Here is a 22,292-nt window from a genome sequence, read left to right as displayed (position 1 = left end):
AGGCATGAAGAGAGTGGTTTACTGGTTGGATGGGGAGCGAATCATACAGAATGGTCAAGAGACAGAACAGGAACGACAAACAGCCACACCCCTCTACGTACACGCATTGACACCCTTCCAAAACAAAGAGGGGCAAAATACATACTTGGCGTCAACAAAGTGCACACACATGCTTGGCAGAGGACCAGCACAACACCGAGAGAAGGCACGTCACAAAGCACCACATGGCTTGCTGTCATGCCAAGAAACGAATGACTGCAGTTGGGACGTTGATCACACGCCATATGACAGCGTGAGGGCTGCACGGCCTCAGCGTTCGCCACAGATCAGCAAAAGCCAAGCGGAAGAGGCAGCACAGTGACGTGAACGCTTGAACAGGTACCACAAAACAAAGAAAGGGAACAGGCGAGCTTATTCAAAACGGGGAAAAAACAAAGAAAAGGCGACGACAACGAAAGCTGCACAGAGACGAGGGGCGTCAGCGAACCCCACTGCCTCTGCCTCTTGTCTCTCTCACTCCCACTCACGCACTTGCCCGCGCGGCCATCAATGCACGCAAAGCAACACACACGCACACGCACACACACACACACACGCACACACACACACACACGCACACACACACACACACAACCTTGACGTAAATCAAATAAAGAAGGAATCAAAAAAATGAAAGCTATGTCAACAAAAGGAAGCTTACAACGAACAGAACCAAAGAAGCAGGAGTGGTATGAGCCAAAACATCGGTGACATGCCATCAACACCACCATCATGACTCGCGCACCTGTGGTGGATGGTCCATTGCACACCGGCCAACCCAACGACGGGAGGTTAAACGCATTCACACGCACCCACACAATCAACATGCAGATACAAACACCCAAACATACACATCAACACAGACGTACGAGACATGCACGCACGCACACAATCCCACAAGAAAGACACGAACATGCACACCACGACGTTGTCAGTTAGAGGTTCATTTCGTCAAGGATTCTGGTGCAGATCTCTGCATATGTCTCGAGGTCACCACGCTGGCGCTGCATGTGCACGCCATGCATGCTCAGGCCAGCAATCTTCACCACCTCTGCCTCCAGCCGCACACCACCGCTGCGGCACACCACACCCATGTCCGTGCCAGAGCTCGCCCAGAAGGGCATGTCGAGTGCACGCAGGGCGCGCTGCAGCTGCTCGAAGATCTCCAGCGGCGAGCGGGCGGAAACCATGCGTCTGTTGAGGGGATAGCGAATCGTCTGGATGTTGCTCGGGTCCGGCTCTCGGGATGATGGCGGTGCGAGCGACGAGGTCGATGCCTGCCGCTCCCCAGATCGCCGCCGCGTGCTGCCGGAACGCACGCGCGTGTGTGTGGAGGAGGAGGGCCTGCTATGCGACGGGTGCACGCCCTTGTGGATGTCGGGCAGGAGGTCTTTGGCGCTGCCCTGTGTGCTACCCTGTGTGCTGCTTGCATGCGACCCACGCAAGGACCGGCGCGAAACGCTTGAGCGGCGGCGCGTCGTCGACATCGCCGCAGTCAGATCAATCTCTTCCGTCTTTGTTGCGGTCATGTGCCCGTTGCCGTGGATGTTCCCGTTGGTGGCGGTGCTAGCAGACTGCTGGCCTTCATCTTGGGTGCGTCGCAGAGACTTGAGCACCGCTGCTCTGTTGGTCGCATGCAGCGTTGCGCGCCGCCCAGCGTTCGCGCGCCCTTGCTGCGATTGCTGCTGTTGCTGTTGCTGTTGCACTGCACGCGTCGGCACATCGGCACCTGCAGCGTGCTGTCGGGCGGGGGTGCACGTGTCGTTTGCGTGCAGTGTGTCATCCAAGTTGAGTGAGTTCCTGCTCAGCATCCGCGACGACAGCGTGCGGCGCCGTCCGTGTGTGCGTGTCGCCTCTTCGACCAGCGCCACGTCATCCGCGGGCTCCACGTCCACCTCCTCCAACACGGGCGGCTGGTCCGTTGACGCCTTGCGCATGGAGTGGCGGCGCCGGCTCACCGTGTCTGTGGAGCTCCGTGACCGATGGAAGGACCGCTGCGGGGTTGTCGTGCACGAGGCGCCACCAGAGGACAGCGTGCCGTTGCTCGATGTGCGCGACATGGGTGAGTTGCCCACGGCTGGTGGCGGCGCAGTTGTGATGACCTGTGGCACGCCGCTGCCATTACCGCTGCTGCCGTTGACAGTCGTGGTGGCGGTACCCGTGGCGGGCACGGGGCTGCCTGTCTTGTCATCGCGGGTTGGGGCGACGGGTGAGCGCGCCCCGCGTGTGCGCGAGTGCTTTGGACGCGGCGGGCGCAGACCAGAGAGCGATTGCCGTCGGCCCGTCCCTGCAAACCGCCCTGCAGCGCCTGCTGTTGCGCTCGCGTTTGCGTTGGCAGCATTGGGTCCGTTGCCATGCGTGCTCTGCTGGCGGCCGTGACGCGACGATGACGTTGAAGACGACGGTGGTGCCGCCGCTGTGTTGAGGGTGGAGAGGTTGACCTCTGTCATGGCGCGGGTGAGGCGGCCGCTGCCCTTCCGGCTGCCGGCGCTGGCAGAGGATCCGCGGGGCTTGAGGTGCCCAGTCCGCTCCAGCCGCACGGCGAGCAGGTGGTAGCACGCGTACGGCGGGTTGCAGCACTGGCCCTCAATCGACTCGAGCACCTCCTCCCGGTCGTGGCCAAGCTGTAGTGGTTCCAATTGGAGTTGGGGGGGAGGGGGAGGGGGATAGAAGGGGAGTGGGAGTGGGAAAACGGAGTTAGCAATGTGCGTGTGTATGTGTGCGTGCGTGCGTGTGTGCGTGCATGCGTGCGTGCGTGCGTGTGTGTGTGTGTGTGTGTGTGTGTGTGTGTGTGTGTGTGTGTGTGTGTGTGTGTACAAGCGCATGGCGTGGGCAGTGCACGAGGCAATGCAACAGATAACACGTGCTGTATACACACGCGCACACATGTGAGGGATGCCATGTGTGCACGACATGTGAGCGTACCGTGACCATGTAGTCGACAATTTCGTTGTTGATGTTCAGTTTCCTGCCGTTGGGGCCGGGGTCGGCGGCAATGGGACCGTCGCCTGCAGTGAAGCGGTTGGAAGAACCAAGTGGTGGTGACGATGAGATGGTGATGAGATGGTAATGAATGGGATGATGAAAAAAAAAGGGGGGGGGGAGGTCAGGGGAAAAGCTATGATGGTGTGATTGTGATCACGCAAACGCGCTGTCTCCCACACATTTGCACATGTGCATGCGCAACACGGCGACAAGAGCAGACGCGTGAAGTCAAAGGACTTGCTTGCGCCGCACCTTGAGCGAGCCAGGGGTGGTTACGGAGATCGTCCATGGAGATTCTGTCCTTGGGCTTGGCCACAAGCAGCTTGCACAACAGGTCTTTGCACTCTGCAGTGGTGGACGGGATGGGGTGCCATCGAGTGAGTGTGAGTGCGTTGAAACACGTGTGTTGAGGAATGTGAATCATGGGAAGAGAAAGCAAAACTGAAATGAACCCAGTCTGCAATGCATGCGTGCACGCAGACACAGGACAAACACGTACGACCACCCAAGCAATTGTAGCCCAGACGCACCTTCTGAGATCTTGTCTGGGATGGTGTACTGCTGGTCGAGGATCATGGCGTGGAGGGTGGTCACGTTGTGGCTTGAGAAGGGAAGCTTGCCCGTCAGCATCGCATACATGTTCACCCCGCTGTTTGGTCGATGCAAGTGGAAGCAGGCGCATGGCGTGAGGGTGAGTGAGGATTGATTTTGGTTTTGGTTTTGTGTGTGTGTGTGTGGGGGGGGGGAGCAGACACAAAATTGCAACCAAACACACCCACGACAACAGCAACAACAGCAGCAGCCACACCCACCCGCCACAAACACAAACACTGTAGAAACGCTGCGCTGTAACTGACATGCTCCAGATGTCGACGGGTTTGCCGTATTGCTTGCCGCCCAGGAGTTCAGGCGCGGTGTACGCCGGGGAGCCGCACATGGTCTCCAGCGTGGTCTTGTCGCGAATGGAGTTGCTGAGACCAAAGTCAACGAGCTTGAGATTGAGGTTGTGGTCGAGGAGGAGGTTCTCAGTCTTGAGGTCACGGTGGACAATGTCGGCCTTGTGCAGGTGGTCGATGGCCTGCACCATCTGCCGACAGTACTTGCGCACCTGTAGTCACGCGAATGTGTGTGTTTGTTTTGTAGGGAGGAGGAAGAGGAAGATGAAGAGGGAGAGCGAGAGGAAGAGTAAGAGGGAGAGAGCGGGAGAGGAAGCAGAAGACGAAGAACAAGAGGAGAAAAGCACAGGAACGACAATGATTGGAGGGAACAAACGGGCAAGAGAAACAAGAGTGTGTGGCGGACAAGTGAGCAGCAGCACCCAAAACATGGACATGGATGCAAAGGGATGCTGCGGTGCGACAGACTGCCACGACCAGCAACATCACCAGCACATGTACAGCCAGGGGGGGTTGGAAGCAGCCCCCTCAGCAGAACTTCTGACTGCCATGCCCACACTCCCAGCACTACCGACTCAGTGCGCCAGTGGCAAGACAATCTGCCACGACGCACCTCCTTCTCGCTGAGGGATCCGTGGGCCACAATGTAGTCGAGCACCTCGCCCCCGGTCGCAAGCTCCATCACCAGGCAGTACAGGTCCTCTGCAGGCAGTTATGAAAGAGGGGGGGGGGGAGGTCGTGTTTGGCGGGTGGATAGGTAGGCAACAGTCGTATTGGTAGTGGTAGAAATGGTGAGTGAGGAGGGAGGGAGGGAGTGTTGGCGTTTGATACAACATGCGTGTGTGCAACTCATACACACACAGCATAGCACACATCCCCACACACGCAGCATATCACACACACACACACACAGAGCATACCACACCTCCACACACACACACACACACACACACACACACAGACAGAGCGGCACGCACCAGTCTCGATGATTTCGTAGAGTTTGATGATGTGCGGGTGGTGGAGCTGGCGCATAAGGGCGCCCTCGCGGTGGAGGTTGTCGCGCACATAGTCTGCCGTGATGTTGTCCTTGAAGATGATCTTGATCGCAACGGAGATGCCTGGCCACCCAGATATGCGAGAGACGGAGCAATGGAAAGAGAGGGAGGGGTGAGCGGTGGTGAGAGACGAGCAGGGAACGGCGAAGACCTCAAAACAAGGCCACGCAACATAAAACTGTACAGCATACAAGTCCAAAACAACCACAATCACAGCCACAACCACAACTACAACCACCGCCACAACCACAGCCACAGGTTACAACTACAATCACCACCACAACCACCACAACCGCAATGGAAATCAAGGACCAAAGCAACGGACCTGATATTCTGTGCACGGCCTGCTTGACTTTGGCAAAGGCGCCCTCGCCAAGCGTCTTCTTGAGCTCATAGTCGGGGAGAGAAGCATGCAGGTCAATGGGTTTCTTGGGCACGGGCGCAATGGTCGGGTCAGGGTCATCCGTGTGCAGCCGCTTCATAATCGGATCATCGTCGTCCTCAGCGTTGTTGTTTGTGTTGGCAGCGTTGCCGTTGATGCCGTTGGTGGTGGTGAGGGTGTCAGTGTTGCTGCTGCTGCTGTTGTCATTGGTGCCTGTCTGCCCGGGAACTGGCGACGAACTGAACAAGCCAATCTCATCGTCATAGTCATCGTCACCGCCATCACGGGACTGCCTGTCCAGCAGCGTGCCGAATCCAAACACGAGCGACCCATCAGACAGCTCATCAGCAGCCGCCCCTTTCGTGTTCGCGCCAACGTGGTTGCCGTTGCTGGAACCGTTTGCGTGGGCGGTGGTGGCAGCGTTGCGGTCGCTGCCCATATCGTAGCTGCGTCTGCTGCTGCTGTTTGGTTGCGCACGTGCGTTTGTTGCGTTGGACAAGGACCGCGCACGAGCACTCCTCGCCCGTGCGCGCATGTGCGGGTCTGTGGAGCTGTCTCGCCGCGTGCCATTGCCGGTGCCGTTGGCGGCGCTGCTGTCTGACAAGAGGAAGACGTTGCTGCTGCCTGATGTGGACGGGATGCGCCGGCGACCGCCCATGCTGCCGACACGCGCGCGTGGCGAAGGCGACTGCGTTCCGTGCATGCGCAGCGCCGTGGTGTTTGGTGGGGCGCCATCTGGCGGGATGGGGGAGCGGGAGGGGCTGTAGTCGAAGGCGTCGCCGTTGTTGTCGTTGTCATCGCCGCTGTCGTCGTCTTCGTCGTCGCCGCCGCCGAGGGTGAAGCTGATTGGCGGCTGCGGCTGGCGCTGTGCGGACATGGCGGAGGGGCTGCTGCTGGCGGTGGTGTTGGCGGTGTGGTCGGGCGATGTTTTGGATGAGAGGCGCGGGCGGCGGCGGAAGGAGCCCGAGCGGGCGCTGGGCGGTTTGGAGGGCAGCAGCGAGTTGACGCTGTTGCCGCGGGCCGGCGTGACAGACATGGACGCGGTGGATGTGGTGGTTGAGGAGGTGGCTGTTGGCGGGTTTGTCAGGCTGCGCGGCTGCTGGTCTGCAACCGGGGTTGAGGCGAGCGCAGTGTCGCTTCCCCTGTGGGCGCCTGCACTGCTGCCGCGCCTGTGCAGTTGATGATGATGGTGGTGGTGTGATTGGGATGCCGGCGGAGGCGTGGGTTTCTGTGGAGATGACATGAGGCCTTGGTGAAGCCGCGCACTGGTCGGGAGCAGCTTCTCGTCCTCTGTGTTGCCAGTGTGCGTCACCGTCATAGCAAGGGCGAGGAGGGCTGTGTGTGTTTAGGGGGGGGGGATGGGATGAAACGGAAGGAGGGCGAAGCCAGAAGGGAGAAAGCGGCTTGGTTGGATGGAACACACGCGTGTCTGCTCTTGCAGAAGGAAAAGGCTGTTGTGGCAGTGCAACAGGGAAAAAGGAAGAAGAGGGGGTGAAGTGAGGAGAGCACGGCGATATGAAGCCGGCCGGCTCACTTGTGCGAACGACACGCGCGCAAGTCAATGTTCAATCCATCCGAGAGTGGCGGCGCTGGTGGATATTGGGGGGGGGGGGAGATGAGAAGGTGAACAAGGGTTCAAAGAAGGAAAGAACAGAGAAATAAGGAGGTGATGAAGGGGAGAGGGACACCGCCGTTGGGAGAGATGGCGGTGGGGACGTGGAAGATGGCCTAAAGTGTGCAAAACGAAAGGGCTGGATGACGTCGGGTGACGAGGGCAATACGAGGAGGGGGCCTGCGGCGGAGAAGGCGATTTACAGTGGTTGGTTGAGGGTGTGGATGTGTGTTGTTGTTGGTGTGTTGTTGTTGGTGTTGTTGTTGGTGGTGTTGTTGGTTGTCGATCAGAGCGGGAAGATGGTCAAGGGCTCGCAGGCCACAAACAGGATGGGTCAGGTTGCACGCGGTGCCACCAGGTTCACACACCATAAGCGAGGCACAGAGGGAGAGTGTTGGGAGAGTGGGGGGGGGGGACAACAACAACACAACAACACAAAGGCACCAAAAAGCACAGAACGAAAGAAGAAGGAAAGAGGCAATGATTTTGCTGGTGGTGGTGTGATGCGATGGTGGTGGTGATCGATGGATGGATGGAAGGGGTGCACGACTTACTCTCTCTGTCGTCTTCGTGGCGGGGAGAGAAAGGCAGACAGAGAGCTACTGGCTGTGCGTGTGTGATTGGGCGGTGTGTGATGCTTGCTTTTGCTTCTGCTCTGCGGTTGTTGGTTGGTTGGTTGGTTGGTCTCTTGTCTCGTGGCAGGTGTGTGTGTGTGTGTGCGGGCCAACAAGCAGCAGCACATGCAAAACGAAGGGCAACAGGCAACGTAGCAAGAAGCGAGATGAAAACAAAAAGGAAGAGGGGAAACGAAGAAGAGAAGAAGAAAGGGGCGTGCGTGGTGTTGTTTTGTGTTGTTTTGTTTTGTTTATTTGGGGGGTTGAGAGGTGGTGGCGAAGCACACGGTGTGTGTGGGGTGATGATGCGATGGTGGTTTTCGCGCGGGACAAGGTTTCAACATCGATGCCTCGATGCAGTGCGATTTGTTCCGATGGACTGTTAAGTGTGGCGAATGCCCCCAGCATGCATGCATGCAATCTGGGTGGGGCGTAGTGTTTTTGTTTGCGGGAACATTATGTGTGTTGGTGTGTGTGTGTGCGTGTGTGCGTTGGTGTGTGTGTGTGTGTTGTGTGTTGTGGTGTGTGTGTGTGTGTGCGTTGTGTGTTGGTGTGTGCGCGCGCGAGCGTGCGAGCGCGTGCACGAATTTTGCATTGTGTGATTGTGTGATCGTGTGATCTCTCGCTTTCCTCAAATCAACACACCAATCCAAACAGAGGAACGACCAAAAGGCAAAAGAAAGACTACCACGCCACACCACCACGCAACACAAAGCACGACACAATCACAGCAACAGCAACGCCACAGTGATGACCAACAACAACAACAACAACAACAATCACAGCAACAACAACAACAACAACAACAACAGCAACAAGGCCAGCTAGAGCTTTTCGATAACAATGGCAGAAGCGGCACCACCGCCATTGCAGATGGAAGCGCAGCCAAGCTCGCCCTTCTCAAGATGGTGCACCAGCGACCCGACAATGCGCGCACCAGACATGCTGTCAACATGGGATGGATGAGAAAGGGGGAGGAGGGGGAGGTACATGTGTGTGTGTGTACATGTGAGCGTAAGCGTACGTGTGTGTGTGTGTGTGTGTGTGTGTGTGTGTGTGTGTGTGTGTGTGTGTGTGTGTGTCGGTGTCAAAAAGGGTGGCGGAGATGCATTGCAATGCATGTGTCTATGTGCGTGAGCACATGTCATGCTCTCTCACTTCTACTCTCGATCACACACACAGGAACACACACATACACACACACACACTGAGCGCTTACCCGATGGGGTGGCCGATGGAGACGGCGCCACCGTTGATGTTGACCTTGCTCGCATCAATGTTCAGCATCTGGTCGCAGCAGTGGTTGGTGGGCGTCATGAACCGGGAAGTGAACTTCAAACAGCGCACATGCATCGGCATAGAAACCACACACACATACGCATACACACACGCATACACACATGCATACACGCATACAGACACACATTCATCAAGGCAACACAACGCATGTTTGTTGTGTGTGTGTGTGTGTGTGGATGAGCGCACCTTCATGTTTGCGAGGACGACGACAGCAAAAGCCTCGTTGATCTCCCAGCGGGAAATGTCCGCAACAGAGACGCCGGCGTTCTCAAGTGCCTGGCATGTGCGTTTGCCGTGGTGATGATGGTGATGATGATGATGAGAAGTAGCAGATCATGACATGCGAAGTTGTGTACACACACACATGTACACGCACACACACGTACACGCACACACATACACACACACATACACACACACACACGCACAAACAAACAAACAAAGCGACGCACGATTGGAGTGGCGAGTGCAGGGGCGATGGGGAACTCAATCGGGGCGCGGGCGGCGTCGCCGAAACCTTTGAATGAGGAAGACACGCATGCACATAAACACACATACATGTGTGAGGCAAGGTTGAGACGCGTGTGCATTTTGAAGAGGGAACAGCGAGAGCGGGGGTCGAACGGGAGGGCTCGAAAAGAGCAGCACACACGCACACACCCACACCCACACCCACACCCACACCCACACCCCCACCCCCACACCCACACCCACACCCACACGCACGCACACACACACACAACAGGACAGCACGCGTGTGCGCGGCACCTCTGATCTTTGCGAGCGGGGTGAGGCCGTGCTGGGCAACGGCCTCCTCGGACGCGAGAACAACAGCAGCAGCGCCGTCATTCAGCGTCGACGCATTCGCAGCAGTGATCACTCCTGCCACGGGCAATGACCAAGACGTGTGTGTGTGTGTGTGTGTGTGTGTGTGTGCGTGAGGAGCACGTGATTGAGGTCATCCACAAGATTGCGTGGAACGTGCAATTGCGGTGTCGTCGTGTGCAAATGAGGACGACACTCCCATGGCACAAAAACGTGCGCGACATTGCACATGTGTTCACGTATGCTCGTGTGCGCGTGGGGGCGCCCAGCGGTAACCCCCATGCCAGGAATCCCTCACCGTCCTTCTTGAAGACGGAGCGGAGCGAGGGGATGCGGTCAAAGTTGATGCGTGTAAACTCCTCGTCCACAGACACAACCTGCAGCCATCGTCATGCACACACACACACACGCACGCACGATGGAAAAAGGTGGGGAGAGGGGCGAGATGAGTGGTGGGGAGTGGCACGTGTGGATGTTGTTTGCTGACAGACGTGGAACCGAACACGGGGCAAGCAATGCAGACAAGGAAAAGGCACACACACACACACACACACACACACACACACACACACACACACACAAGGGGCCATGGCAAACCTTGTCGTCGCCCTTGCGCTGGGGGATGTTGACGTCGACAATCTCCTTTGCAAGGACACCAGACTCGGCCGCCTTGGAGCTGCGCTTGTACGACTAAACAGCACAGACGGGCGGATGGATGGATGAGTGGATGTGCCGGTGGATGGAGGCGATGGGAAGGCGCATGATGAGGAAGTGTTGGTTGAGGGTGCACATCACGAGCAGCGACAGTGCAAACAAACACGCGTAAACACACACACACACACACGCACGCACACACTCATACACTCTCTTACTCACTCACTCACTCACTCTCACTCACTCACTCACTCTCACTCACTCACTCACACACACACACACACACTCTCTCTCACTTACCTCGATGGCAAACTCGTCGCACTGCTCACGGGTGATGTTGTACTTCTCTGCCGTATCCTCGCCGCAAAGGCCCTGCACACAGGGCCAGTGGCATCGCGAACGAGCACGCGGATGAGGACATGTGTGTGTGTGTGTGTGTGCATGGGCGTGCGTGTGCAAGTGTTTGAGCATGAACGAGCAGCATCCCAGTCCTGCAACAGCCATTTCCTCAACACATCAACACACGCACACGCGCAACCACAACAGTGGGAAGCATTTAAGGCAGTGCACTGGGGGGGGGGTTTACGGTACCATGTGGATGTTGTTGTATGCGTCTGTGAGGCCATCGGCGAGCACGAGGTCCTCCGCAGTCTGGTGACCGTACCCGGCGCCTGATGATAAGAAGCAGTGGTGGTGGTGAAGGTTGGTGGTGAATGGTGGTGATGATGATGAGAGCGGCATAGGTGAAAGCGACAGTTGACGCTGCATCTGATTGCACACATGCACGCACACACACGCGCGCACACACACGCGCGCACGCACACGCACACACACTCACACGCACACGCACACGCACACACACACACACGCACACACACACACACACGCACACACACGCACACACACACACACCTGCGCGCATCTTGCGGAGAATGTAAGGAGCGTTGGACATGCTCTCCATACCGCCTGAGGGACAATGAAACGTTACAGAGGGAGCAGATGTGTTGATGTGAGACAACAGGCAAACAAGCATGCTCATGTTCAGCGAGCGCAGGTTGATGCAAACTTCAGCAAACACACACACACACACACATTTCCAAGCTCCCCTCGCAGCCCCTCCGCTCCTCTCCGCTTACAACACACGCTGGCTCACCGGCAACCATGACGTTGCGGACGCCGAGGGTGATGTTCTGTGCAGCCATCATGATGGCCTTCATGCCGGAGGCACACACCTGATACATGCAGCAATGGAATTAACATTCAGCATACGTGAGTACAGGGGAGATAGCCAGATAGGGAGAGTGTGTGAAGCGCTGAACGTTTGCAGTGCAGCACCCATGGCACAAACACACAGACACACGCACACACACAGACACGCACACAGACACGCACCTTGTTGATGGTGGTGGCCTCTGTGGACACGGGGCAGCCGGCGCCAATGGCAACCTGGCGCGCTGGAGACTGTTGTGACAAGGAAGTTTGTGAGAGCGCTCGCGAGCGAGTAGACGAGGCGAGGCGAGGAGGACATACAAGCCAGTACACAGGCAGGAAGTCTAATGTACAGCACACACACACACGCACACACATGCTCACCTGGCCGGCGCCGGCGGAGATGACGTTGCCAAAGTAGACCTCCTCGACATGCTCGGGCTTGAGGCCGGCGCGCTCCATGGCGCCCTGGGCGGCAATGACACCGAGACGGGGCGCAGTCACAGCAGCAAGGCTGGAGTTGATGGAGCCAATGGGCGTGCGCGCAGCACTGCAGATGTACACATCCTATCCATCAACGCAATGCAAGCAAGTCGTGAGGAACACGAGTTGGAGAAAGGGGGGGGGAGGAGAGGGCATGTGCTTGGTGGCTGCAGGAAGTTGGTTGGAAGGAAGTGAACAACTCGCCATTTCATGCCATGCTATGACAAGCGCGCGCGCGCACACACACACACACACACACACACACACACACACACACACACACACGTACCTTGGGCAGGCCGGTGGAGGCGCAGCGGACAGCACCACGGAGGGCGCTCGTGGTCTGGCGAGTCTGGTTGCCAGCATGCACACACAGTGAGGACAGCGTCATTAACGTGACAAAAACACACAAAGCACACACACACAAGCACTCACGCAAAGCACACACACAAACACTCACGCAAAGCACTCACACAAAGCACACACAAAGCACTCACGCAAACATGCAAGTGTTCAAGTCACCAACTGACCTGGAGACGTGACAGCATTCTGAGACTGGTCGTGGAAGCAACAAGCGGCAGCAGCGACGAAGGCGAGGCGAGACAGCAGGAGGCAAAGTGAATGACGAAGGCGACGCTTTGTTTTTTGTTCTGGCTCGCTGCTCTTCGCGCAATGCGTTGCTGCAAAGCAAACCTGACTTTGAGCGGCGCAGCAAAAGGCAAGTTTGCCTTTTCTGGGTATGTTGTGTGCGCACTCGCAGCAACCACGTGGCAATTAATGGTGGATATGCATTCTCAATCTACAACCATCGCCTGCCGCCCTCTTTTTGCCTTCACACAGCTCACCATTCATCCCCCGCACCAACACACTCCAACGCACCACCTCTTCCCCTCCCCCTACGCACACACACGCACACACACACGATGAGCCTGACAACGGAGCAGCGTGGTGCCAAGTACACCACGGACTACGCCGTCTACTTCAGTGCGTTCAACACGCCTTGGTTGTACTTTTCTTCAGACTACACAACTCAAACAACGTCTCACTCACTCACCCACACACTCACTCACACTCCCACTCGCTCTCTTCTCTTGCCTTTCTTGTTGAATCTGTGCAGAGGATGCCGAGGGCAACTACGTCTCTCCATTCCACGACATCCCCACCTGGGCTGATGAGGCCAACGGCATTGTCAACATGGTCTGCGAGGTCCCCCGGTGGTCCAACGCCAAGATGGAGGTGAGAACTGAGAGAAGCGCGTGCCCCGCGTAAAGTCGGCACACACGCCCATGACTTTGCTTATTTTGGCGCACACTGCCGTGGTGCACCACGGCTCCTTCAAATGCGCCTCCCCAGCTCTTGTGCTTGTCGCTCAAGTTAGCTCATCACGACCTGCCGGCTTTTTTTCTTTTTCTTTTGTTTGTTTGCCAGATCAACACTGGTGCTCCTCTCAACCCCATCACACAGGACGTCAAGAAGGGCAAGGTGTGTTGGTGACCGTGGGTGAGGAAGATGAATTCGCAGCTGCATGCAGGCAGGCGTGCTCAATCATGAGTGAGAGAGAGTGTGTGTGAGAGAGCCGTTTGCACACTCATCACAGCACACACTCACACACACACACATACACACACACTCACACACGCGCACACACTCTCTCTTGTATGCCTGTTTCCTGTTCCCTTGCACAGCCCCGCTTCGTCCACAACTGCTTCCCCCACCACGGCTACATCTGGAACTACGGCGCCGTCCCTCAGGTAATAGCGACACCATATCCTGCATGCTCTTTTTGTTTTGTTCTTCACTCGCTTCACTTTCTTGCTTACACGCATGTGTGAAGCTGCGTGCGACGGACACACATGACACCATTGTGTGCTCTTTCTGGCTGGCTTGTCCTTCCTCCCCTCCCCCCCCCTCTCTCACCAACACCACCATCATAACGTGTCCACACACCCTCTCCTGAACAGACATGGGAGAACCCCGACGCCAAGGACGATCACACAGGCGAGAACGGCGACAATGACCCCATCGACATCTGCGATCTCTCTGACAGCGTACGTTGGACATGCCCACATGTTCGTGCATGTGTTTGTGTGTGGTGTGGTGTTGCTGTTGTTGAGAACATGGCCGCGTGTTCGTTTTGTCTTGTGTCTTCAGAGAACTGAACGTTCGACTTGGCACAACAACACCAACAACAACGAACTGCGACGCACACCATACCCACGCCAAGCTCACTGAGTGTTTGTTTTGTCTTTGTTCGTTCTGCACCTGAATTTGCATGCGCACACAGATTGCTGAGGTTGGCGAGATCAAGCAGGTGAAGATCCTCGGTGTCCTTGCCATGATTGATGACGGCGAGACGGACTGGAAGCTCCTCGGCATTGACGTCAACGACCCCCGCGCCGAATCGCTCAACGGTACGCTGCTTCCCCCCTCCTCTCCCTCATTGCTTCTCATTTGGTCGCAACATGTCCTCCTCCGTTTCGGTTTGCTTCCCGAATTCGTTGGTGGGTTCACCCTTTTCCGTCTGCTTGTCCATGCCACGTTGTGCTTGGTGACTGACAGATGTCGGTGACATTGAGAAGGTCATGCGCGGCTACCTTTCGGTGAGTTCCATGCGTGAAGACATTGTTTTGACTCTCTTTGTAGACTGTATTGTCCACTTGCTTGTTGTTGTTGTTGAAGTTGTTGATGGTGGGATATGATGAGAACTTTTATTTGACACCTCTAGTCTGAATCAAAGGCGCTTTGGAAACCAAAGTTGTCCTTCATTGATGTCACTTAGGCCCCTGATCCGACCACACCGAACAACGCCCTCGCGCACATTTATTGACCTTCCTTTCTCTCATTCAAGATTTCGTTTTTGTCGCACTTCCGACCATTGCCTCACCACACACACGCACGCACACACGCACGCACACACATAGGCGACTGTCGAGTGGTTCCGCATCTACAAGATCCCCGCCGGCAAGCCCGAGAACCGGTTTGCCTTTGAGGGCCAGGCCAAGGACAAGAACTTTGCCCTGAGCATCATCAGGGAGGCGCGGGCCCAGTGGCAGAAGCTCAACAGCGGCGAGGTTGTGCACCCGAAGATTGCCCCCAGCGGCACCATGGTTGGCGCCGCCCCCATCTCCCAGGAGGACGCCAAGGCAACGGTTGCCGCCGCCCCGGAGGCTGCACCAGATGCCCCCATTGACCCCAGCGTCAACAAGTGGCACTACATCACCCTCTAAAGCTTGCCCTCGAGCTCGCATCAGGAAGCGTTCGCCCACCTGTTATGATGATCAGCCTCTAATCCAACCGCTGCTTTGATGTCACGCTTCTCCAGTGGTTTCATCGCCGTCGTCTTCCCCCCCCCCCTTATCTCTTTCTCCCACTTTTGTTGCTGTCTGTGTGCCCGTGTGAATATGTGGTCACAATTCAGCACTTGCTCCCTTCTTCTTCTTCTCTTCTTGTTTGCCTTTTACCCTTCCCTTCTTCTTTCCTCTTGCTTGATCTGTTTTGTTTGCCAATAGAGAAACCAAACTCGCCCTCAATGATCTTGCTGGAATGAGTGCTCAACCGTAGTGGGGTGGTGGTTCATGTGGCTTTGAAAACAGCAACCGTTTACTCTGTTGGTGTGTTTTGAGCGGGAGAACACGACATGTGCGCGCAGAATGGACGTGAAACAGAACACAGCAGCTGTCGTGGACAGAACAATGCTTACGAACACACACACACACACACACACACACACACACACACACACACACACACACACACACACACACACACACACACACACACACAGGGGTGTTGTTAGTTGTCTGTGGTTGAGTCGTCGTTTGTGACACCTTCCACTCCTTGCTTTGCCTCTTTCTCGGCGGGCTTGTCTGCGTCTGCGCCCTCTGACGCTTCTGCTGTCGCTGTTGCATCAGCATCAGCGCCATCGGCGTCGTCAGCCGTCTTGGCTGCCTCGCCCTCTGTCTTCTCCTCCTCGCTGTCCTTCTTGTTTTCGCCCTCAGCCTCTGCTGGCTTGTCGCTCTCCTCTTCACCTTCCTTCTTCTCCGCCTCCTCCGTCGTTGTGGCCTCACCATCGCCACCATCGCCATCAGCGGCAGCGGCATCCTGACCCTCTGCGCTCTCCCCTTCCGCCTTCTTGTCATCGTCGCCTCCGCCAGCACTGGCTTCAGATGTCTGTTCGGCACCGTCAGCCTTTGGTGCTTCTGTCGCTTCACCCTCACCTTCCTTCTGCTGTTCACCTTCCTTCTGCTGTTCGCCTTCCTTCTTCTCTTTTTCCTCAGCGCCTTCCCCTTCCTTCTTCTCACCCTCCTCACCCTCCTCACCCTCCTCACCCTTCTCACCCTCCGCACCACCTTCTTCACCACCCTCCTCACCGCCTTCCTCACCACCTTCTGCCTTCTCCGGGTGCTCGCCCTGCAGGTGCGGGTCCACCACCTCCAGCTCGTCTGGTTCGTCCAGCAGCAGCGCCGCCACCTTGTCGTTCTCCTCCTCCCCAGACGGATGCCACACGCCAAACTTCACCGCGTCTGTGCCGTACTTGGCACGCAGGCTGCTCGTGTGGACAAAATGTGTTATGTGTGTGTGTGTGTGTGTGCGAGCGAGTGAGTGAGAGAGTGCAGAGAGGAACACAAAGTGGGCTATTCTCCCTTTCGCAACCTGTATTGTCCCCACGCAACACAAAGTACACCACACCACCACACCACACACTACCACAACACCACATAACACAACACAACACAACAACACACCACACCACACCACAAACGCAGCCATTCACGGACCATTCTGGGTTGTCCTGCTTGAGGGCGTCGAGGTCGCCAACGCCGACGAGGGCCGGGAAAAGATCGTACCCACGCACCCGTGTCAGCGACAGCACAACAGACGCCGCGCTGTGTGGTGGCGAAGGCGGTGGTGAGGAAGGTGGTGATGGTGGCGGGAGGGTGGATGGTAAGGAGGGGATCGTCAATGGGTGGGAGGTGATGGTGGAAGCATGCACGATGGACAATGAGAAGAGAGCTGGATGGGGGCATGGAGGGTGGGGATCAACTACAACAACGAACAACGCGTGCCGGAATGCCTCGTGTGCATGAGCAACGCATGTGACCAGCACCACTCACCCTGTGAGGTGTTCTTTGAGCTCGTCACTCAAGTCTTCAAAGCAGTTGACGCACTGCTCCTCCGTCAGCGTCAGCTTTAGGACAGCGGATAAGGCGAGACAAGGGTTTGATGGTGTGTGCATGGGAGAAGGAGAAAGAGAGTTGAGTCAGTGCTAGAAAACGCAAGAAACACATCACGCAAACACACACACACACGTCACACACACACACACACACACACACACACACACACACGACACACCTCCTTATCGGCGGCAACGGCAAAACCTGCGCCAGTGATGTCTGCGATGATGTCGTCCTTGCGCTCCACGGCGTCCGGCGCAACAAGCAGCACAACGCGATCAGGCACAAGGTTCTCCATCGCCCAGTCTTGGTTGGTTGATTTGGGGAGTGGTGGTGTTGTGGTGGTGTTGTGGTGGTGAACGGAGTGAGAAGAAGGAAGGGAGGAAGGGCAGCGGGCGATTTACATGATCACATCCACACGACACCAACACGAGATACACAGAGACGTATGAACACACGGGCACGTTCGTTGACGCACGCACACACACTCACACACACACACACACTCACACATAAAATCACACACACACACACACTCACACTCACGTACACACACAAACACACACGCTCACGCACGCGCGCACACTCACTTACACACACACACAAACATACATGACGCCTCACCTGGGAAGAAGAACTCAATCTCCCTGTATGCGGAGAGCTTTGAGTCTGAGCCGTGCGCGGCGTTGGCGGTGTTGTCTGTCCCGTACAGCGCGCGGATGGAGTCGGGTGCCTCCTCCTTGGCCGTCTCGACGCTGGTCGGCCCAATCAGCTGCCGCCACTCCGCAACAGCATCGCCGTGCGACATGAGCACCAGCGGCTTGATGGGCCCGCTTGTCATGAACGACACGAGGTTGTCGAAAAACTCCTTGCCTGCAGGCACCAGCGCGGTTGTTGTTGTTGTTGTTGTTGTTGTTGTTGTTGTTGTTGTTGTTGTTGTTGTTGTTGTTGTTGTTGTTGTTGTTGTTGTGCGCGGTGGTGCGTGTGAGTGCATATGAATGCAAATGTGCGCGCGTGGTTGTGCACAAAATTGAAACACACCATCCTCTGCCACCCAAGACACATCGTGCCACAACACATACAACAGCACAAGCCACACAACCACCCCCCCCCAAGCTCATTCGTTATTCTCCGCGCCTGGTCCCTCACCCTCGTGTTCGGCGTAAAATGCCTTTGCCTGCTCCTCCGTGAGCGTGACCTCGTCCTGCTGCACAACCTTGATGTTCGCCTCAGCAATCTGAGAGGGAAAGGGGTGTGAGCGGGGGAGAGGATGGAGGAGATGGAAATGTGAACGCAGGTGATGGCAAGTGGATGAAGGGTGGCGATGGCATCAGATCAACAAACGCGCGCGCACAAAGAGGAAGCATGCACACACGCAGCAGCAGGGTGCGCGCACACTCAAGCACACGCACACACGCGCCCGTTGCTGGTGCACCTTTGCAAAGATGGCGTCGCCGTGGCCGTTTGCAAGCGCGGTGGGTTTGATGAGGGCCAGCGTGTACGTCTTGGCTGTACGTGAAGCAGCGCAGGACAAAACGAGGTGTGAGCCGGTCATTGGTGCGGTACACGAACACATTTGTCCCATCACGGTGGTAACACAGCCCAGCAGAGCAAATGCCAAGACGCGTCGCATCTTCTCGCTGGTGCCACGAAAGATACCTCCGCCATCACCACCAATACTTTTCTACCACCACCACCACCACCACGTGAACACAGCCACTACCAATGCCACCACATGCAGCATGACTCACGCTTTGCGCTGCTTGCCCTGCGAGAGGATGCGTGCGATGCGGCTGCCGCCTCTTCGCTCTTCGCTGTGCGCGGGCGCGACGAGGATGGGCGGGAGGCAGCGAGCGTCGCCGTGTCAAACTGGCAGCACGCACGGAACAGGCAAGGGAGGGCGTGGGGTGATAGAGGGACGAGAACATCAACGAAGCAGGTGAAACGAGTGAGCATGTGTGAGTGTGTGAATGAGAATACACGCACACGAACCAGCACTCGAGCAAGTACAACGAAGCAGGACACACACACACACACACACACACACACACACACACACACACACACACACACACACACACACACACACACACACACACACACAATCCACGGCACGGCGCACCTCCTGCCGCTCGGCGCCCGACTCGAGGGCCTCGTGCTCTTTTTGCAGCTCCTCCTTGACCATGTCGCTGAGGTGCGGTCCGTTGATGCCCAACAGCGCATTCACAAGCACGTCCGCCTACATGCACGACACAGAAGCAGGGGCAGAGGCCTCGTGGTGAGAAGGAGAGTACGTGAACGCAACAAAGGCAACAGCGTACGCCGAGCAGTCCACCCAAGCACAGCGAAGTGTCACGGGTAAAAAGGCTGCACCGCAGCTTATGAGGTGCAACGTACGCCGTAGATGAGGAACGTGGGCCGCGATGTACCGTGGTACTCGGAGAGCTTCTCAATCTTGTCAGTCTCGGCCTGTGTGGAATGTTTCGGTGTGTTCAGCATACGAGTGAATTTCAGAAACGGGGCAATGAAAGCAAGAGAGCGTGTGTGTGTGTATGTGTGTGTGTGTGTGTGTGTATGTGTGTATGTGTGTATGTGTGTGTGTGTGTGTGTGTGTGTGTGTGTGTGGAGGAGGAGAAAACAAACAAGCATTGGCACGTGCGAGGGTGTTCAAAACAAATAAACAGGTGGCATTGTTGTGGGCCGCGCATGTTCGCTCACAGAGGCAAAGTGCAGGAGGTCGTCAGCAAGATCAATCTTCAGTCGCTTGAAGATGGATTCTGCAGCCTTGCATGGTCCGCACCACGCAGTGTAGGCATCGATGACTGGCGTCACACCACGCGCATCGCAAGGAGACGCAACAGGTGAGATAAACCAGCGAGGCAGCGAAGCAGCGAAGCAGCGAAGCGGGGTCGACATGTCATAGTCATCACGCGCAAGCGTGTGGGGTTACCACTCACAAGCCCCATCCTACCCCTGGAAACGGCACAGCACACCCTCGCTGCACGTTGCCTCACCTTTGAGCCCTTCACGCTGCAGGAACTCGTCAAACTCCGCCTGCGAATGCAGGCTCTCCTGTGTGTGTGTGTGTGTGTGTGTGTGTATATGTATATGTGTGCGTGTGTGCGTGTGCGTGTGTGCGTGCGTGTGTGTATGTGTATGTGTATGTGTGCGTTTGCGTGTGTGTGTGTGTGTGTGTGCGTGTGTGCGTGCGTGTGTGTATGTGTGCGTTTGCGCGCGTGTTGTTGAGTGTGAGTGAGTGTGTTGTAGCACTTGTGACGGTCGGTCAAGAGCCGCAAAGGCAAAACCCAAGACCAAGCAAAGGCAGCTCTCCAAGCAAGCAATGAAGCACACGTCGCACGCACCAGGATCTGCTTCTTCTTGGCAGCCATCGCTGGTGCTGTGTTGTTTTGACTGTGATGTGAGTGTCTGTTGTGTGGAGTGTGTGTTGGTGGTTTGGCGAGCAGTGCTTCTTGCTTCCTTGGCGACAGCAGATCGTGGCGATTTGCGAATGATTTCAAGCAACTTTCTAGCCAAACACGAAATTGTGCTGACTCTGCAAATTTCTGGGCGGCCTTCTTCAGCTTCTTCCACGACACTCCACCAACCACCCATTCAACACAACGCGCATGTAGACACCACACCTCCTCCTGTTGTCGTCGTGTCTCTCTTCCACGCCACCACCACGCACCATGGCTCGCGGAAACCAGCGTGAACTTGCTCGCAAGAAGAACATGAAGAAGCAGCAAGATGCCAAGAAGGGAAAGCGCTCAGATGACGGCCTCACCCCACAGCAGCGTCGCGAGCGGTGAGGCTCTGTGTGTGTGTGTGTGTGTGTGTGTGTGTGTGTGTGTGTGTGTGTGTGTGTGTGTGTGTGTGTGTGTGTGTGTGTGTGTGTGTGTGTGTGTGTGTGTGTGTGTGTATTCATGCAGTGCTTCGTGTCCTTCTCCTCGCTTTCCTGCGTCTTCCCCCCCCACCCCCCTACCTTCACAACTTCCGTCCTTACCCTCGGCCCCCACCACCGCCCACAGCGACGCACAGCGGCTGCAGGAGAAGGCTGCGAAGAAGGCTGCCATGAAGGCCGAGCAGGAGAAGGGCCAGAAGAAGAAGTGACACGCGCGTGCGCACATTCACGCATGCTCCACAACAACACGCACACTCGTCTCTCTGCTTAATCGCCATTGCTTGTCTTCTTCCCTTCTTCATCTTCTTGTTTGCGTGTGGTGTCTCCTTGCTTGTTTGTGTTGCCCTCTCGCCTCTTGCCTGTCTTACCCTACTTTGCCTGTCCCCTCTTCTTCTCTATTCGCCTCTCTGCCCGTTTGCCTGCACCCTTTTGTGTTTTTGGTTTCTTTCATGTGCTGCATTCCTTTGCACAGTGCGCACACACACCATAAACGCCAAGGATTCGTTTCGTGCAAACGGCCGCAGTTGCGTGTGTGTGTGTGTGTGTGTGTGTGTGTGTGTGTGTGTGTGTGTGTGTGTGTGTGTGTGTGTGTGTGTGTGTTTGGGGGGGAGGGCTCTTTGGCGTGGTTGCCGGAAGAGAGAGAGAGGGATGGAGGGGAAGCTTGCGTGGTTGCCACGAACCAGGGTGTAATGAGGCTGCTTGCCCGAGGCTTGTCTCGAGCACCGGCTGTGGTTTCCAATGTGTGTGGTTGCGAGCCCTGGCTGAATGCCACGTTGTGATTGTCGTGGTCGTCGTGGTTGTCGAGGTTGTCGTGGTCGTTGCCGTGCTTCAAGCGAGGCGGCAGCCGGTGCTGTCTCGTCAACGTTCCCGCCATGCTAATCCAGCCACAACACGGCAGCAATACCCGAACCTGCGAGCAACGGAAGCCCGTTATTCTTGGCGCGGGAAGAGGGATGGGAGGGGGGTGATATGACGTGGCCGTTTATGTCATGCGCCGGCGCACAGAGGACGAGGAGGTGGAGGTGGTGGACGCTTGAGTGGTAGTGCTCGCCTGCAGGTGCAACGGCCATGTGTGTGTGTGTGTGTGTGTGTGTGTGTGTGTGTGTGTGTTGTGTGTAGTGTAGTGTAGTAGTGTGTGTGTGTGTGTGTGTGTGTGTGTGT

The 22,292-nt window shown here is 56.5% G+C and overlaps 6 protein-coding genes across 6 annotated transcripts in view; 2 read left to right on the top strand and 4 right to left on the bottom strand.

Annotated features, from left to right (window-relative positions):
- Window position 1: 1 nt before the first annotated feature.
- PTSG_07354 (CAMK/CAMKL protein kinase) lies at window positions 2-6,960 on the bottom strand. The gene is made up of 8 exons (XM_004990795.1): window positions 5,301-6,960; window positions 4,898-5,038; window positions 4,534-4,622; window positions 3,882-4,132; window positions 3,555-3,673; window positions 3,277-3,369; window positions 2,965-3,047; window positions 2-2,663 (listed from the first exon to the last, which is right to left on the bottom strand). Exons 1-8 carry the CDS (start codon window positions 6,673-6,675, stop codon window positions 975-977), a joined length of 3,840 nt encoding a protein of 1,279 aa, XP_004990852.1. The 5' UTR covers window positions 6,676-6,960; the 3' UTR covers window positions 2-974.
- Window positions 6,961-8,193: 1,233 nt separating this feature from the next.
- Window positions 8,194-12,728, bottom strand: PTSG_07353 (acetyl-Coenzyme A acetyltransferase 1). Its single transcript, XM_004990794.1, has 15 exons — window positions 12,584-12,728; window positions 12,343-12,405; window positions 11,955-12,137; window positions 11,754-11,822; window positions 11,515-11,593; window positions 11,274-11,327; window positions 10,953-11,032; window positions 10,662-10,733; window positions 10,305-10,397; window positions 10,006-10,084; window positions 9,651-9,764; window positions 9,335-9,399; window positions 9,069-9,158; window positions 8,803-8,870; window positions 8,194-8,528 (listed from the first exon to the last, which is right to left on the bottom strand). The coding sequence occupies exons 1-15, from the start codon at window positions 12,599-12,601 to the stop codon at window positions 8,408-8,410; spliced, it is 1,248 nt and encodes a 415-aa protein (XP_004990851.1). The 5' UTR covers window positions 12,602-12,728; the 3' UTR covers window positions 8,194-8,407.
- A 132-nt stretch (window positions 12,729-12,860) lies between these two features.
- PTSG_07352 (inorganic pyrophosphatase) lies at window positions 12,861-15,581 on the top strand. Its single transcript, XM_004990793.1, has 8 exons — window positions 12,861-13,037; window positions 13,171-13,289; window positions 13,482-13,535; window positions 13,739-13,804; window positions 14,015-14,101; window positions 14,338-14,464; window positions 14,613-14,653; window positions 14,975-15,581. The coding sequence occupies exons 1-8, from the start codon at window positions 12,977-12,979 to the stop codon at window positions 15,278-15,280; spliced, it is 861 nt and encodes a 286-aa protein (XP_004990850.1). The 5' UTR covers window positions 12,861-12,976; the 3' UTR covers window positions 15,281-15,581.
- Window positions 15,582-15,845: 264 nt separating this feature from the next.
- On the bottom strand, window positions 15,846-20,619 carry PTSG_07351 (nucleoside diphosphate kinase; the record flags this gene model as incomplete). The annotated part of the gene is made up of 13 exons (XM_004990792.1): window positions 15,846-16,599; window positions 16,832-16,939; window positions 17,168-17,241; window positions 17,409-17,536; window positions 17,855-18,103; window positions 18,380-18,467; window positions 18,666-18,739; window positions 18,982-19,099; window positions 19,353-19,469; window positions 19,628-19,699; window positions 19,949-20,052; window positions 20,245-20,302; window positions 20,593-20,619. The coding sequence occupies 13 exons, from the start codon at window positions 20,617-20,619 to the stop codon at window positions 15,846-15,848; spliced, it is 1,971 nt and encodes a 656-aa protein (XP_004990849.1).
- A 129-nt stretch (window positions 20,620-20,748) lies between these two features.
- On the top strand, window positions 20,749-21,635 carry PTSG_12576 (small EDRK-rich factor 2). Its single transcript, XM_004990791.1, has 2 exons — window positions 20,749-21,035; window positions 21,259-21,635. Exons 1-2 carry the CDS (start codon window positions 20,920-20,922, stop codon window positions 21,338-21,340), a joined length of 198 nt encoding a protein of 65 aa, XP_004990848.1. The 5' UTR covers window positions 20,749-20,919; the 3' UTR covers window positions 21,341-21,635.
- A 478-nt stretch (window positions 21,636-22,113) lies between these two features.
- The window catches only part of PTSG_07350 (uncharacterized protein), a gene marked incomplete at its 3' end in the record, with an annotated part of 2,119 nt that continues 1,940 nt past the window's right edge, over window positions 22,114-22,292 (bottom strand). Inside the window, exon 5 of the mRNA XM_004990790.1 lies at window positions 22,114-22,182. Within this exon, the coding sequence (XP_004990847.1) occupies window positions 22,114-22,182 (69 nt within the window). The remainder of the gene's footprint in view (window positions 22,183-22,292) is intronic.

The sequence above is a fragment of the Salpingoeca rosetta genome (genome assembly GCF_000188695.1).
Source record: "Salpingoeca rosetta unplaced genomic scaffold supercont1.22, whole genome shotgun sequence".
Lineage (NCBI taxonomy): Eukaryota > Choanoflagellata > Craspedida > Salpingoecidae > Salpingoeca > Salpingoeca rosetta.
This window is presented reverse-complemented; position numbering and strand designations above follow the sequence as displayed.

Bases quoted from the DNA above. Each gene is read 5' to 3' on its own strand.
- PTSG_07352 (XM_004990793.1), top strand. From the start codon at position 12,977: ATGAGCCTGACAACGGAGCAGCGTGGTGCCAAGTACACCACGGACTAC. The intron at 14,102-14,337 runs GTACGTTGGACA...ATGCGCACACAG, and splicing joins TCTGCGATCTCTCTGACAGC to ATTGCTGAGGTTGGCGAGAT. The intron at 14,654-14,974 runs GTGAGTTCCATG...GCACACACATAG, and splicing joins TCATGCGCGGCTACCTTTCG to GCGACTGTCGAGTGGTTCCG.
- PTSG_07353 (XM_004990794.1), bottom strand. The intron at 10,398-10,661 runs GTAAGTGAGAGA...TGTGCTGTTTAG, and splicing joins GCGACGAGTTTGCCATCGAG to TCGTACAAGCGCAGCTCCAA. The intron at 10,085-10,304 runs GTTTGCCATGGC...CGATGGCTGCAG, and splicing joins AGCGCAAGGGCGACGACAAG to GTTGTGTCTGTGGACGAGGA.
- PTSG_12576 (XM_004990791.1), top strand. From the start codon at position 20,920: ATGGCTCGCGGAAACCAGCGTGAACTTGCTCGCAAGAAGAACATGAAG. The intron at 21,036-21,258 runs GTGAGGCTCTGT...CACCGCCCACAG, and splicing joins CCACAGCAGCGTCGCGAGCG to CGACGCACAGCGGCTGCAGG.
- PTSG_07354 (XM_004990795.1), bottom strand. From the start codon at position 6,675: ATGACGGTGACGCACACTGGCAACACAGAGGACGAGAAGCTGCTCCCG. The intron at 3,370-3,554 runs GTGCGTCTGGGC...CCACCACTGCAG, and splicing joins CCCAGACAAGATCTCAGAAG to AGTGCAAAGACCTGTTGTGC. The intron at 3,048-3,276 runs GTGCGGCGCAAG...GCTTCACTGCAG, and splicing joins CCACCCCTGGCTCGCTCAAG to GCGACGGTCCCATTGCCGCC.